Consider the following 15,508-nt stretch of genomic DNA (forward strand, 5'->3'; position numbering starts at 1 on the left):
CAGAGCAATCCTCCTGCCTCAGCCTCCCAAGTGATGGGATTACAGGCATGCGCCACCATGTCCAACTGTATTTTTTTCTTTAGAGTGAAATCTAAGGTACATCTATTCATATCATCGATTGATCACCTCATTAAATTCTGCAAAAAATGCTTACAAAATATACTTGGAACTATAACTATAAAACAATCAATAACCCTTGTTTTGTTCTTGGAAAACTTTATTTCAGTTTAAACAACAAAGCAAATAATACATATGTCATCCAGGAACAGGTGAGAGAGGACAGTCACCCTTCACAGCTGTACAGCTGGCAAACTTCAAGTGAGAGACATAATATAGATAAGACACTTATTCCAGATTATATTCATCTCCCAATTTGAGATCATAAAAATTAGTCAATAAAATTATAAACAGATTTACATGAAGTCACATCAGAAAAACTGAGCAAGTGATATCTAATGTTTTGGGAAAACTTGTTTCTACTTAGTACTCAGGAGACCGAATTCCTTTTTTCTTTCTCCCAGTACCGGGGACTGAATTCAGGATCTTGGGCTCGACAGGCAGGCACGGCGCCACTGAGCTTCATCCTGGTCCCAGAAGACTGAATTCTTAAAGATTGGGAGCAATGGTTCATACTAGCAGCATTACAAACAATGATATTTACTTCCCTCAGTTGTAAGATTATTGGAGTTCAAGATGTTATTTAAAATCTAGGAGTAGGCTCAAATAGTCAAGTCAAGGCCAAAAAACGAAAATCTTACATTTCTTTAGAAGAATCATTAAAAAAATGACTATTTGGACATTGTCTTAATTTACAATTGGAAAGTCTATTTTTAAGGTATAAAAAATAGACAAGGTAATACTGTTACACACTTGAAAAGGAGTCCGAATAGAATTATCTCCATTAACAACAACTGAGAAATGTAATTCAGTCTACAGATTTTATTTTTGATCAAGTAACAAACTTTCCGTTATATCTTTAAGCCTGCTTTCTGCTAACATGAAAAACTTACCAGAAAATTACATTGATTTTCTTTCTTTTTCTCTTTTCTTTTTCTTTCTCTTTTTTCCCCCCTCACTATGTAGTTCAGGCTGGCCTTGAACTCACTAAGTATCCTAGGCTGGCCTGGAACTCGAGGTGATCCTCCTGCCTCAGCCTCCCAAGTGCTGGGATCAAAAGTGTATGCCACCACTCCTGGCTAATATTGATTTTCAAGCTCTTCTTCCATTGTATTTTCTTTCTTTTTTTTAACTAAGATGTTTCTAGACATAATGAGACAGTGCAGAACAGCTGCAATGGCCTTCAATAACTTTCTTTTACTAAATTAGTTGGTCTTATTCCAATCAAGACTAATGGCAAATTAATCCAACAGTCTTTGATTTTGGAAGTAATTATAGTAGAATACTGCATTATATACAGATACCTTCATCAATAATCTACTCACATTTCAAACCAGTTATCTTTCTAAACAATTTACAAGTGTGAAATATGCCGTATTGTTTAAAATAAATATACAATATATAGTTTCTACATTCTCATACAGGCTTAAAAATGAGGTAATCAAAACTTAACTGATTAAACCATTATCATTCTGGAACTATCTTAGGGAAATGATGGTTATATATTCTTAGGTCTTTCCGTGACTTCTCTGAGTATACCCTAGTACCTTTTTCTATGCTGGAAAATTATGTAAAAAATCCTTAAGCTTTGTTGGATAGTCGGTCATGACTCCAGTTGCTCCCAGATCAAAAGCTCTTTTATACTCTTGTTCATCATTTAATACCCAAACGTACACCTGAAAATCAGAATTATGAGAGGTATGAAATGTTAAAATAAAAAATTATTTTTATAACATGTATCCACTATAATCTCAAGAGTACTTAGAAACTAGCCCTTGTTGTCATTCTAAGAAATCAAAGACATCATTAACCCCTCTAACAACTCCATTTTGCTCATTAAATATGCAGGGTCGCACCTCTCTGACCTCAGCCACCCTTCTCTCTACATAAGAGCACTGGAGCTTGATATTAAGCTGCAGAGATGCCGATGCTCTACTGCTAACTATAAGGCCAAGGTCACATTCCTTACTTGTTAATCACTAAGGCATCAGCATCAGAGTCAGGGCTGAATCTCTTAGAAAAAAGGAAGAAGAAAAAAAGGTAGGAGTTGAGCCGGACAGAGTTATTTCAGAACAAACCGGAGGGGGACATCTCTGGCACTCATACCAGGCCAGTAACTCTCCTACAGGCTGGGAGGTCTTACGGGGTCATGAGCATAAAGGGGGCTGGGAAAGGACAAGGTCCAGACGGGGCTTTTGGGGGAGTTCACTGGAAAGGAGCTGTGGCTCCCCACAAAGACAGGGCTTGAGCAAACACAGGGTGTGTGAGCGGGGCTGCTGTGAGGAGAAGATGGGAGGTGGGGTGCAGCCTCAGGAGCCCAGAACTGTACATCTCAGCAGGGTGGGACGAAAGAGGCTGAGTGGTCTCTGGTCAGCCTAGGGTGGCAGCAGCTGGACCCCTTCACAAACTGCGTCACTGAAAAGCCCTGCCCTTCACACTCTTGTTAGGCCAGTGGGTTACGCTGTTTCCAAAAATGCATCCTCCCAGAAACTTACTTGAATTCCTCGGGCAGTGAGGTGGTCAAATAAAGCTTTCCTCATTAATAATCTAGAAAGGAAAACCACAACAGGGTTAGGTGTTAACTGGTTATAAGGGCTAGCTAGAATTAGCCTTTAGTCCTATTTTAGTCGATTAGGGTTTAGTAATTCTTAGTTTCATTTCATTCCAATGCTTCACCAACACAAACCAAGGCCTCAGGGAATAATGGCCGCTGTGGATGAATTTATGACTGAACAAAGTGCTGGATCCCTTTTAGCTGCTGGCTGCTGGCTGCACAACCAGATCCTCTGCTAGTGCTGCCAAGAACCCCAGGAGACCCATTCTTAGGCACCTAAGCACCTCTGTGGAGAAGAGGTTTCCTCAGCTTCCCTGCTGGGGCCAGAATGGGAGTGAGAAAGGCCAGAAAGTATGCACTCTCGATTTTCCAAGTTAAATAAGTCAGGAAATTCAGTTTCAGCTTCTACAACATTGTATTTCAATTACATAATGGATTAGAGTGTTTAAAAAAATTTTTTTTTTAATATTTTTCTTCAGCATTTTTTGTTTGTTTTTGGGACCAGGGATTGAACTCCTGTCCTTGCGCTTGCAAGGCAAGCAGTGGAAACACTAAGCTAAATACCTGGCAAAAAAAAAAATTTGTTTTTTGAGACAGGGTCTCTTTATGTAGTTCAAGCTAGCTTTGAACTCATTGTGTAGCCCAGGCTATCCTTGAATTTACGGCGAACCACCTGTCTCAACCCCCCAAGTACTAGGAATTACAGGCGCATGTACTACCACACCTGGCTGTTTTTTTGTTTTTGTTTTTTTTTTTGAGACAGGGTCTCACTATGTAGCCCAGGTCCTCCTGTCTCAACCTCCCACATGCTGGGATTATAGGCTCCCACCACCACCCCTGTCCTCTAAGACTCTCTGAAGGAGGAGCTAAATAATAAAAGGCTGTGTGTGATTTAGGACTATTAATATATTTAAGCATTCAAGGCTCCATTTTAAAGTAAAATACAGAACAAATATCTATGTTTTTTACCTAAATTTAAACTTAATATGTTGTAGAAATTAAGGCATTTTCTTCAAAGTAGATATCTACCCTGTAGGCAGGACTACCTTTCTGCTGTTAATACTTAATATGTTAAGTGCAAATACTTCTAAGAAGTATGTCAGTAGGCAGTATACACTTTTAGGGGCTGGGGAGTTGGCTGAGTGGTTCTGCTGCCTACCTCACAAGCACAAGGTCCCAAGTTCAATCTCTGGTACCAAAAAACAAAAACAAAACAAAAAAACTCATGGTGGTCCTCCTGCCTCAGCCTCTTGAGTGCTGGGATTACAGGAGTGTGTCACCATGCTCAGCAATATATGCTTTTACATTTACTGTGTGTATGTATATATTTATATACTTTTTACCACGTTTTGGACTCTAGGCTAGTGGAAACAGCAAATCAATGGAAGGGAAAGGTTATTTATCCCAACTCTGATGCTAATTAGCTAATCTCAAATAAATCATTGAGTTGGGTGAATTAGAGCTGTTTTCTCCTGAAAGTGGTTGACATTACATCTTAAGATAGTTCTAAATGATCCAAACATAGCCACTTGCAGAGCAGATGCTCAACAAGTCCTCCTTACCAATTACAGGTGGAAAGTTCGCTCTGGATTACAAGTGTTATATATTTAATAAATATAGCTACAGCAATAACATTAACAGCAGGGCCAGGGATTTAGCTCAGTGGCTCTGCCACCTACCTTGCAAGCACAAGGTTCCGAGTTCGATCCCCATACCAAAAAAAAAAAGGAAAAATAACATAACAGCAATAATAGTTTCTTACATATCAAGAAACTAAAATTCTTACGTATCAGAAAGCCAGATGAGAAACTTTTGACTCCTGGACATGGTGCGTGGTTCTTTTAACCTAAGGGAAGACAAGGTTTTAATTAGAACACAGGAATACATCAGTGTGATTAAGGTTAAGTTCAAAATAAAGAGTGCCTAGTTAGTATGTTGTCAAAAAATTTTGTAGCAGACAAAATAATGTATAAACCAGTTTGGCTTTCTGTTTCCACTGTCTTCAAGCTAACTTTCTGTGACCATGATTTAAAGGTGAAAAAATTAAAAAAACATTGTTTTGGGCCAGAGATTTAGTGCAAGGGCTCAAGTTAGATACCTGGCACCAAAAACAAAAAAGAAATATTTTCCAGGGTCCTGTTACCCAGGGCTCATCACATTTCTTCTCTCTCTCTCTCTCTCTCTCATGAAATCCCTTTCTCTTGCTGTGTTGGCTATAATTTAGTGTGTGGTAGACTGAAACATATAACCAAACTGTACCTGGATTAAAAGGTATTTAGGGTAAAAGTGAAGCGTTTAATGCATATTTTCTTTCCTTTCAATATTGGCAGATGTGGACCATGTCCTTTTTTTTTTTTTGGTACCGGGGATTGAACTCAGGTCCATTGCGCTTGCGAGGCAGGCAGCAGAACCACTGAGCTAAATCCCCGGCCCCTACGATGTCCTTTTAAATTGTGTTTCCTACTAAAAGGGTCTCCTTGAATTTTTACCCCCATGCTGAGTTCCTTCTTCCATCTCTTGACGTCTACAGCATGACTACCTGAGCCACTGAGCTAAAGTCCCAGCCCAGGAAATTTCTGGGTTTTTTTTTTGGTACCAGGGATTGAACTAAGCCCAGGAAATTTCTGATGAACCTCTCTGCTGCCAAGATTTCTCAGCTGCTTTCTTAAGATGATTCTGAGTCCCCATTTTTAAAAAATAGGTGCTGGAGATCAAATCCAGAGACTTCCATATGCCAGGAAAGCGCTCACTGAAGTATATCCCCAGACCACCTCCGTCTTAAATTTCTTTTTTCCCTTTCTCTTTGAACTCAGTTTTTAGTATAAGCTCTCTGAATGAAGTCCAAGTTCTTTTTTTCCCCTAACTTGGACCTAGATGGAAAGTCCTGGTTGTAATTTCAGGTATCTCAGGGATTGAGTACCTTATATACTAATTATCTCATTGAACACAATTATTAGATTATCTTATAAAGTATCAGCTGTCTTCTACTCAAATATTACAACCCACACAAATATTCTATGTCTTATTCCATAATTTCCTTCTATAGAAAAGACTAATACATGGTGCTTCTACTTCTTCTATTTCTACACTATGTACTTCAATACATTTACTTCCAAAATGAAACATGTGGAATTAATCTAGAGAGCATAAGCGCCTATCTCAGGCAGGAGAAAAGTTAAGCACTTCAGGAATAAACAGGAATCATTTTAATACAGCAAGTGGAAACAGTTTCTTGGTAGAAGTATTTCTGTTGATTTTTGTCTGAGAAGCAGCTGCAAGACTTTTACTAAATATAATTGGCAATAGTTAGAACAAACACGCTCATCACTAAGAAACTCAAGTAGGAAAATGGTTATGAAACAGAAGCTAAGCATGAGAGCACTGACCAGACTTGTTTGAACAAATATTTTCAAATGACTGCTGCACTAATATTCAGCCGATTATTATTATTATTATCACTATTATTATTTTGCTGTCCTGGGGATGGAAACCAGGGCTTACTCATGCTAGATAAGCACTCTACCACTGAGCCACGTCCCCAGCCCCAGCTTGATTGTTTTAAGTTCTCAATGGGGATGAAAAATGTTTTAACCCATTTACAAGATCTCCCAAGGAGCTCCAGGTTCCTCTGTCATCACTTGGTTGTTCTTATAAATTTAGAGCTAAAAATCACATTCTGAGTACATAGGATTAGGAAGCAAAGCTTTCTTCAATATTAGTAAGATAATTTAACAATAAAAGCTATTAAGTACTGACAGCTTATTACTTGTCAGGCAATTCTAAGTGTTTGAAATATTTTATCTTCCTATTAAATTAGTCAATGAAAATCAAGGCTTTGTACCGAGCATAGAAACTATATGAATACAGAAATATCTTACACAAACTAACTCTACTCTTCTTTCTCCTGTCTGCAAAGGTTTTTCTGTTTTGGTTCCTTTCTTTTTTTCAGCAGTTTTAGTGGTAGTTGCTTTTCCTCCTAAATGTATTAATCCTACTGGTGAATTTGGAATTTGATGGAGTTTTAGCTGGGTGTTGCTGCCAATGAAATATAAAATAAAGGGAAGTTGAAGGGCAGTTGCTGTTTGATGTCAAAATAAAATAATTATTAAGCTTCTGTAATTAAGCTCAATTATTTTCATCTGATTCTAAGTACACAGGCACAGACTGTTGCTATAACCTGAGGTGGGCCCAGAGTGGGCCCTCAATTTATGACTGGCCTGACTTACGAACAACTTGGGTTAATTAGGTTAATGGAAGATTCGTCTCTTATCTATAGCAGGTACCCAGGTAAACATCCAGATCTCAGCTGTACTGACTTACAACCAACTTGAGTTGCAACCAGCCCTCAGGAACCAATCAAGTTTAAAAGTCAAGGGTCCACTGTCTTTATAACCCTTTATCATTTATTTTAGAAAATGTGTTTTGATTATATCAAAACCACTGTCAACATAGGTCAGGTAATAGAACATGGAAACAACTACAGAAATCTATCCTTTCTGTGTGCACATTATGTGGGGGATCAAACTCAGAGCCCTGCGCCTGCTAGGCAAGTGCTACATCACTGCCTGACACCTCCAGGCTTGCAGAAAACTATTCTTTTTTCTTTTCTTTTTTTTTGGTACTGGGGATCAAACTCCGGTCCTTGAGCTTGCAAGGCAAGCAACTGCACCACTGAGCTAAATCCAGCCCAAGAAACCTATTCTTTAACATTGACATTTGTCTATTATTGTAACAAAATACCCACAGCTGGGTAATTTAGAAAGAAAAGAGGTTTATTTAGCTCACAGTTCTAGAGGTCCAAGAAGATGACAGTGTATCTAGTTGGCTTCATGGGAGGGCTTTGTGGTGGCAGAAAAGCAGTGGGTATGTGTGAGAGAGGGGTACATGTATGAGAGAAGCAAGAGAAAGCCAAAGATGAGAACTCATTCACACAAGAAGGGCATTAATCCCTCCTAATGACCTGATCACCTCTGACTGTTCCCACCACCTATCAACACTTCTACACTGGGACCGGCCCCGATGTGAGGGGGTGAGCGTCAGCCAACCCACCATGGCGGAGTGCACGCTTAGCATGTACAAAGCTCCAGGTTCGCGGCCCAGCACTAAAACATAAATGAACAAATCAAATCAATGCTGATATTAGTGAGCTTTTTTCTTAATCCCTCTGTAACCGACAGCTGATGAAAACAGGGTAACCACTTACTTCAATGTGATAGCAGGCATTGGGATTTCAAAAAACTGCTCTCGAATAGGCACAAAAGGCAAGAGGCCAGTGAAGAAAAGGCCAAGAATAAGCAGAACGCGTTGCAGACTGAAGAGTATAGGAATATCTGAATTCTAAAAGAAAAACAATATTTGATGTTACTTTACAGTAATTGCTCAAATAAAGAGCATTATTTCATAAGTCTCAAATTTTCCCAACACTATATCTCAACCGCCACTGAAGGACTCTCTGAATTATGACGATCCTTAGAAATGGCTAGTCTGCAACAAACAAGGTTCTCCCTTGGAGCCCTATAATGTTATTAATATTGCTATAGTTTCTCTATTCGTTCTCTCTGCATTTGCAATACCACTTCTGTCTGGTGGTCATAGTATTCACAACTAGAGACTAAACATACTAGAATCTAATGGGACAAAATAGAGAGATTAATAAAAGAAATAGTAATCTGACACCTGTTTTAAAAAGAGGTGGGATCAAAGAATTACAGTAGTAGTAGGGGTCGGGGATTTAGCTCAGTGGCACCCTGCCTGGCTGGCATGTGCAGGGTCCTGAGTTCAATCACTGGTACTAGAAAAAAAAAAGTTACAGTAAAATGCATTATCATTAGTCCCCCACAAAATACTCACACATTCTATAGTCATTAAACAGCAAATCCCCATTCTCCTTCCCCAGAGCAATTTCTATTAAATAAAAGCATTATGGTGTGTCTTTATCTACTTTATTCACTGGCACCATGTGACTTCTGGCTTTTCCCTAAAGACAAAATGACCACAAAAGATAAATTTGTTTTTTGTTTTTTTGGTACTGGGGATCGAACTCCAGCCCTTGCCACTTGCAAGGCAGGCACCGGAATCACTGAGCTAAATCCCCACCCAAAGATAAATGTTTCGGATCATTTCAGGACTTTGAAGTAGTCATGGCAACATAACTGAAGATTCTGACAAAAGAGGTCTTCTAGACCAGCTTTATAGAGTGGCAGGATTGATACATATATTCAAAGAGAGCAGGAATACTTTGAAGAGGATCAATGGCAATGTCTTTTACTATAATACATTTTTTTAAAAAGTTAAAATCCACTGTATTTTGTGATCTTACCATGTGCTCTATAGAACATGATATCTATAGGTCATGTTTTGCTTATGTTATAGATCAAGTACAAAATATAAATAAGACTTGGTAAATCCAAGAATCTAACCATTATTCTAAGTTTCTATTGGAAAACGTGTTTGAAACTCTAAAACTTTAAAAATGGAAAGGTATATCTTTCATATATGTAAAATATACATCACATAACAAAATTTGCTACCTTAACTTTTTTTTTTTCATTTTATCTTGAGACTCACTTTTACTCTGTAGTCCAAGCTTGCCTAGAACTTGTGATCCTTCTGCCTCAGCCTCCTTAGTGTGATTTGGGCCTGAGCCACCACCTCCTTTTCCCATTTTAACCATTTGTAAGTGACTAGCTTGGGGATGTCAAGTATATTTGTATTCTTGTGCAATTGATCTCCAGAAGTCTTTTCAAGTGCTGGAATTACAGGCATGCACCACCATGCACAGCTAAAAGTAACTGATTTTAAATAACTAACTAAATTATCTCCTTCTTTAAAGAAAAATAAGAAAGTTTGAGGTTTTTGTTTTGCCCCTGTGTTCACATGGTGCTCTGTAACGTTTCTGACTTATTTACATGCAGGTGTTTCAGCTAAAACACAGCATACAAGTCCCTGAAAAACCTTGAGTTCTGCAAATTCATACACTAAGAATCACAGAGCTTACGAAAAACAGGGTTATGGGCTGGCCCTTAAAAATTTATGCCACTTTGAAACAAGAGCACTAAAAACAGTAACTGGTACTTCTGGAGAGCTATGCATGGCTGCCGGGAGGGGTAGGACAGTGGTAAGCTGGCAAATGTTGAACAACAGACTATACTTTATCTCTCTTTTTTTTTTTGGTACTGGGGATTGAACTGAGGATCTTGCATTTGCAAGAAAGGAGGCGGAACCACTGAGCTAAATCCCTGGCCCTAATATACTTTATATCTTTTAAATCAGAACATGTGAGATGGGACCAAGGCATTTTAATTTTCTTGGGTCATTCCAATGTGCAGCCAAATTTAAGAATCACTGCACTATGTGTGAACAAATAAAAAGCCAGTAGGTGAGAATCAGTGCTATGCATTTTTCCATCACCATTGTGTGTTCCACTTCCTATTACTTTTATATTTTAGATTTATAGCATCTGGGCATTAAAGCACTAATGTAAAATTCTGCTAGGTCTTATTCAGAAACTATAAAAAAATGGATCAATTATACAGCATGTTGGTAATATGAATGACAATTATTGAGACATTTTTACTGTGATGCTTGAATGGCACTGCAGAAAGGTTTTTGGAGTCTAAAATTCTAAAATAATACATAGCTAGAGGCTTCTGGGGAAAAAATTTGAATCAGGAAAGAATTGTGCATCAGGAGAGAATTTTTAAAATTTGAAATAATTATAGAGTCATAAGAAGTTACAAAAATAGCAAGAGTCTCATTCATCCTTCACCCAGATTCCGCAAAAGGTGAAATTTGATGTAACTGCAGTACAAGGTCAAAGCAGGAACTGGATCTGGTATATTATTATTAATTCAGACCACAGTCTTTATTCAGCTTCCATCTTTTTCTGAGGGGAGGTGTTAACATTTTAGAAACTCTATTTATCTGTGTGTGTGTATTCTATGCAATTTTAATCCACATGTGGAGCCATGTAGCCACCATCATATGCAAGATACAAAACTTTAGCTCAGTGGCACCATGCCTGCCTTGCAATTACAAGGTCCTGAGTTTGACCCCTGGTACCAAAACAACAACAAAAACAAAAAACCTGTTTCATCACCATATGAATTCCCTTGTGGCATCTCCTGATATTTATACCAATTCTCTACCCTACCCTTAGTCTTTGTCCCCTGGCAGCCATTAATCTGCACTCTATGTGTGTTTACAGTTTTTTAAAAGTATATATAACTCCCACCCTCGGACTGGGGATCAAACTCAGGACTTTGTGTTGGTGAGGCAGGTGTGGTGCCACTAAGCTAAATCCCTGGCTCCTAGTATATAATCTTGTGAGATTGGTTTCTATTGTTGTTGTTTTTGGTACTGGGGATCGAACTCAAAACCTTGCACTTGCTGAAGCAGGCACTGAGCTAAATCCCCGGCCCTGGTGTTGTATTTTTTACTAAGCATAATGGCCTTGAGTACCATCCAGGGTGCTGTAGGTATTAATAGTTCACCCTCTTTCATTACTGATTAGTATATCATCATGTGGTGGTGCCAGTTTGTTTTGCTATTTGCCTACTGGGGACATGTGGTTTTCTCCAGCAGTCTGCTTTTACAAATAAAGTGCCTGCAAAAATTCAGGTACATAATGAATATAATCATTATGTTCTGCAAACATGTATTCATACAAATTACGAATGAAAAAAAATCCAGGTACAGGTTTTTGTGTACATACTTTCATTTTTCTGGGATAAATGACCAAGAAGATGTTGCTGGTTCACACAGTAATATGTGTTTAGTTTTAGTTTTTGTTTTTGGTACCAGGGATTGAACTAGGGACCTTGTACTTGTAAGGCACGTGGCAAGTGTGTTGAGTTTTGTAAAAAGCTAATTAATGAAGAGAGTGGCTGCACTATTTCACATTCACTACCAGCAACTTGTAAAAGATCCAGTTTCTCTGCCTCCTTTCCAGCTGTCAGTATCATCACATTTTATTTGAAAATGTTTGTGATGATGTAAAAAGGTCAGCAAGTCATGAGGCATCTAGTACATTACCTCTTTATAATAACACCTGAAAATAACACCAATGATTCGTCCTGGAGAGGTCTTAGTTCTAAGCTCCTAGGAGCTGAGGCTGCTCAGTCCCCTCCAAAAACAAGTAACCTTGGGACCTCACAGAGCTTGCTGCACATAAAGGAAACCTCCCTGCTGCAATGAGAGCCTCCACTGCACTGTGGACTGCACTGGTGCTGATCATAGATGTTTTTGCCTTATTTGCTAGGAAGAAAGGACTGTCCCAGAAGAGTTCTCTGTATATGAGAATCACTACTTCTGTCATACTCCTGCAGTATGATATCACTTGTGTGGTAAAAGGAATCATCAATGCTTACAATTTTTTAAAAGATGTTGGCCAGGGATTTAGCTCAGTGGTTTGCTGCCTGCCTCACAAGCATGAGATCCTGAGTTCGATTCCTGGTACCAAAAAATAAAACATGTTGAATTTCCAATTCTCTTAGCTGACTATCATTTCAAAAAAATATCAAAGGAATTTTTTTTCTTTTTTTTTGAGACAGGGTCTCACTACATAGTTCAGCCTGGCCTTGAATTCACTATGTAGCTCAAACTCACCTTGAACTCACAGCAATCCTCCTGCCTCAGACTCTAGAGTGCTGGGAAGACAGGCGTGAAGCTACCACACCAGCTCAAATTAATTTTTAGAGATTTATTTCCTTCAAACAGAAAACTTTCAATGAATAGGTGCCCTTGCTTTATATAATACGGTAAAATGATGCTCTTGGCTTAATGAAGTCTATGTGGGCAAAAATAAGTTGATAGGCTAAATACTTTAGACATTACATAAAAATTCAACTGCTTAGCAAAAATAGATGTTAAAAAGAGATTCATATTTTATTTTATAAGGCACATAAAATCTTTTTTTTTCCTTTTTGGTACCGGGGATCAAACTCAGGACCTTCCACTTGCAAGGCAGGCACGATGCCACTGAGCTAAATCCTTGGTCCAAGGCACATGAAATCCTAATAAACAATATTAGCTGTGAAAATAATTCTGTGAAGCAATCTGATTACAATGAACTTAAATTGCAAGGTCAAAATCTATTATTTCTATAAGCAAACCTCTAGGTAACTGCTTCCACTTAGTACCATCTGTCTTTCTATGCAGGCTATGAAATAAGAGAAGTTTTAAAAATTATCACTGTAATGACTTATTGACAGATACATGACAACAGCAAAGGCAGGTCATTCTGTTCCATTTTTGCAGCTTACCTCTTTGTAGCACTTTTCTACAATTTCGTAACTGGCATTACCCCACACTGTTAAGTGTTCTCGCTTATACTGCTTCACCAATTCTGAAACCTACATGTGAAAATTCAAAATTTTATGCATGTGCCTATTTGTAAATCCACTTGTATCATTTTACTTAAAAAATGGATGACAAGTGACTATCTGCCAATGATTAGTGTAAAATTTTGGAAAAACTGCTAAATAAATTTAGATTCTTTATGAAAGATTATTTTATTTATATTTTACCATTATATAATTTATTTGATAGAATATAACTATTTAGTAATTTAACATAAAATGATCACAACTGAAAAATTAAACTAGAAATTAATTATATGAATGCCAGACTGATGTATAGCTTACTTTTTTTTTTGAGACAGGGTCTCACTGTGTAGTTCAGGCTGGCCTTAAACTCACTATGTAGTCCAGGCTGTTCTTAAACTTGCAGTGATCCTTCTGCCTCAGCCTCCCAAATGCTGGGATCACAGGTATGTGCCAGCATGCCCCGCTCATGCATAACCTACTTTTACCAATGACTGAGACATGTCGAGTCACTCTGAAAACACTTTCCTACAGTCAGGTGACCTCCACCAGGCATTATTTACAACAATGCTGATCCCCAGAGTATCCCATTTCCTTGAACACTGTCAACCTATGCAGTCATCTACTCTAAGCTTCTTTCAGTTCGTGAAATTGGATGCAACACACCGAGAGGAGCCAGTGTCTTCAGTACCTTCTTAATCAGCACATTGTTGTTGACTTTGATATCGATGTTAATGGGGGTATTAGGAAAGGCCTCAAAAACTTCCTTCAGTAATGGAATTCGGGTATCTTTTCCTTCACACTGGCATGCTGAGAAAGCAAGAGTTTTAAATGTATTTTTAAAAAATAATTTTTACTTTTTTAATGATTAGAAAAGTACAGGACACTTAAAAATGAGGCAAAGTATAAAAAAGAACTCATGTAAAATCCAACAACTCAGATATAACCATTATGACCCTTGGGCATTTTTTGTGATTTAAACATTACATTTTTTATCATAAGATAACTGTAGAATCACATGCAATTGTAAGAAATAACACAGAGAGATCTATGTACCTTTTATCCAAATTTCCCAGTAGTAACCTTTTGGAAAACTATAGTACCGTATCACAACCAGGTTACTGACATTGATATAATCCACCCATTTTATTCTATTATGATGATTTAAAAAGGTTTCAAAATATTCCACTGAGTAGATATAATTTAATCATTTCAATTTAACCATTTCCTGATTAGTAGAGACTGAAATTGTCAAAGTTTTGCTATGATATCATCACTCTATTTTTCAGACTGAGAATAATGTTCAGGCAAAGTTAGTACACAAATATGTTGAAGAATTATTATCAATGCCACTATACAAATTAGGGTCAATGAAAAATTAGAAGGGGATTTTAATCATGATTTTCCCTGAGGGTTATTTTCCTTCCTCTTTCCCTAGTTCCTTTTCCTCCCTCCTATCAATTATGTAATATACTATCTCTACACTATATCTACTATAAGACTACCATAAAAATGCCCCCCTTCACACAAGATTTCAATTCCATTACTCTAAACAACTAAACAGTAAAATAAATATCCTTGGGCTGGAGATTTAGCTCAGTGGTTCCCTTGACAGGATCTTGTTATATAGCTCAGGCTGGCCTCAAACTCATGGCAACCCTCCTGCCTCAGCTTCCTGAGCACTGGGATTACAAGCCACCTTGCCTGGTTTTTACACTTATTTTTTAACATAGCCTGTGGCACAAAAAGGACCCCTTTAAAGAAAACATTTATAGATATTCCTCATTTAATGACCTACCTGTTTAACAACTGTTTGGTCTTATGACCCATCTTTTTTCATACAACTTTGTACATCTTGTTTATACAGCCTCAATGTCTTCTTTGTACAGTACACTTTGCTTATACAGTACTGTAATTTTTGCTGATTGTATTGTACATTATTATAGTTTTATTTAGTTATACATTATAGTGCTTCACATAAGTTATGCAAATAAAAAGCCAAGTCATCAAGTTGACTTTCCTTTGACCATTTCTTTGTCCTGAATATTGTAATGTACATATTTTATTGTAATGTAGGTATTATATACCATGTCTCGTTTAGTGACCATTTGACAACCTAGGCGCCTGGGACAGGAAATGGGTCATTAAAATGAGGACTGTAGGGCCGGGGATTTAGCTCAGCGGTTCGGTGGCCTGCCTTGCAAGTGCAAGGACCCGAGTTCAATCCCCAGTACCAAAAAAAAAAAAAAAAAAAAAAAAAAAAAAAGAGGACTGTAATTACTTTGTGCATCACAAAGAAAACAAAAGGCCTGAAACTTACTTAACTCCAACAATCTAGTATTTAGGAAAAAGTAAGCAAGAGTTCTGAGCAAGGGGAATAGGACAGAAAACTAAACATCTTTGTCTCCCATTCAAGTACTAACCAGGCCCGACCCTGCTTAGCTTCCAAGATCAGATGAGATCGGGCGCGTTCAGGGTGGTATGGCCGTAGACTAAACACCTTTAGCTAATCTGA

General features: G+C 37.9%; 1 protein-coding gene across 2 annotated transcripts in view; it reads right to left on the reverse strand.

Annotated features, from left to right (window-relative positions):
* Positions 1-1,132: 1,132 nt before the first annotated feature.
* Positions 1,133-15,508, reverse strand: part of Gdpd1 (glycerophosphodiester phosphodiesterase domain containing 1) — a 47,184-nt gene continuing 32,808 nt past the window's right edge. Inside the window, exons 5-10 of one of the 2 annotated variants that reach the window (XM_010626714.2) lie at positions 13,685-13,803; positions 12,934-13,023; positions 7,875-8,008; positions 4,458-4,517; positions 2,613-2,664; positions 1,133-1,793 (exon numbers count right to left, since the gene is read on the reverse strand). In XM_010626714.2, coding sequence (XP_010625016.1) covers positions 1,671-1,793; positions 2,613-2,664; positions 4,458-4,517; positions 7,875-8,008; positions 12,934-13,023; positions 13,685-13,803 — 578 coding nt within the window. In that variant the 3' untranslated portion in view covers positions 1,133-1,670. The remainder of the gene's footprint in view (positions 1,794-2,612; positions 2,665-4,457; positions 4,518-7,874; positions 8,009-12,933; positions 13,024-13,684; positions 13,804-15,508) is intronic. The other variant, XM_010626715.2, reaches the window with a different exon arrangement.

This window comes from Fukomys damarensis, unplaced genomic scaffold, assembly GCF_012274545.1.
Source record: "Fukomys damarensis isolate Sample0158 unplaced genomic scaffold, DMR_v1.0_HiC HiC_scaffold_13, whole genome shotgun sequence".
In the NCBI taxonomy this organism is placed as follows: domain Eukaryota; kingdom Metazoa; phylum Chordata; class Mammalia; order Rodentia; family Bathyergidae; genus Fukomys; species Fukomys damarensis.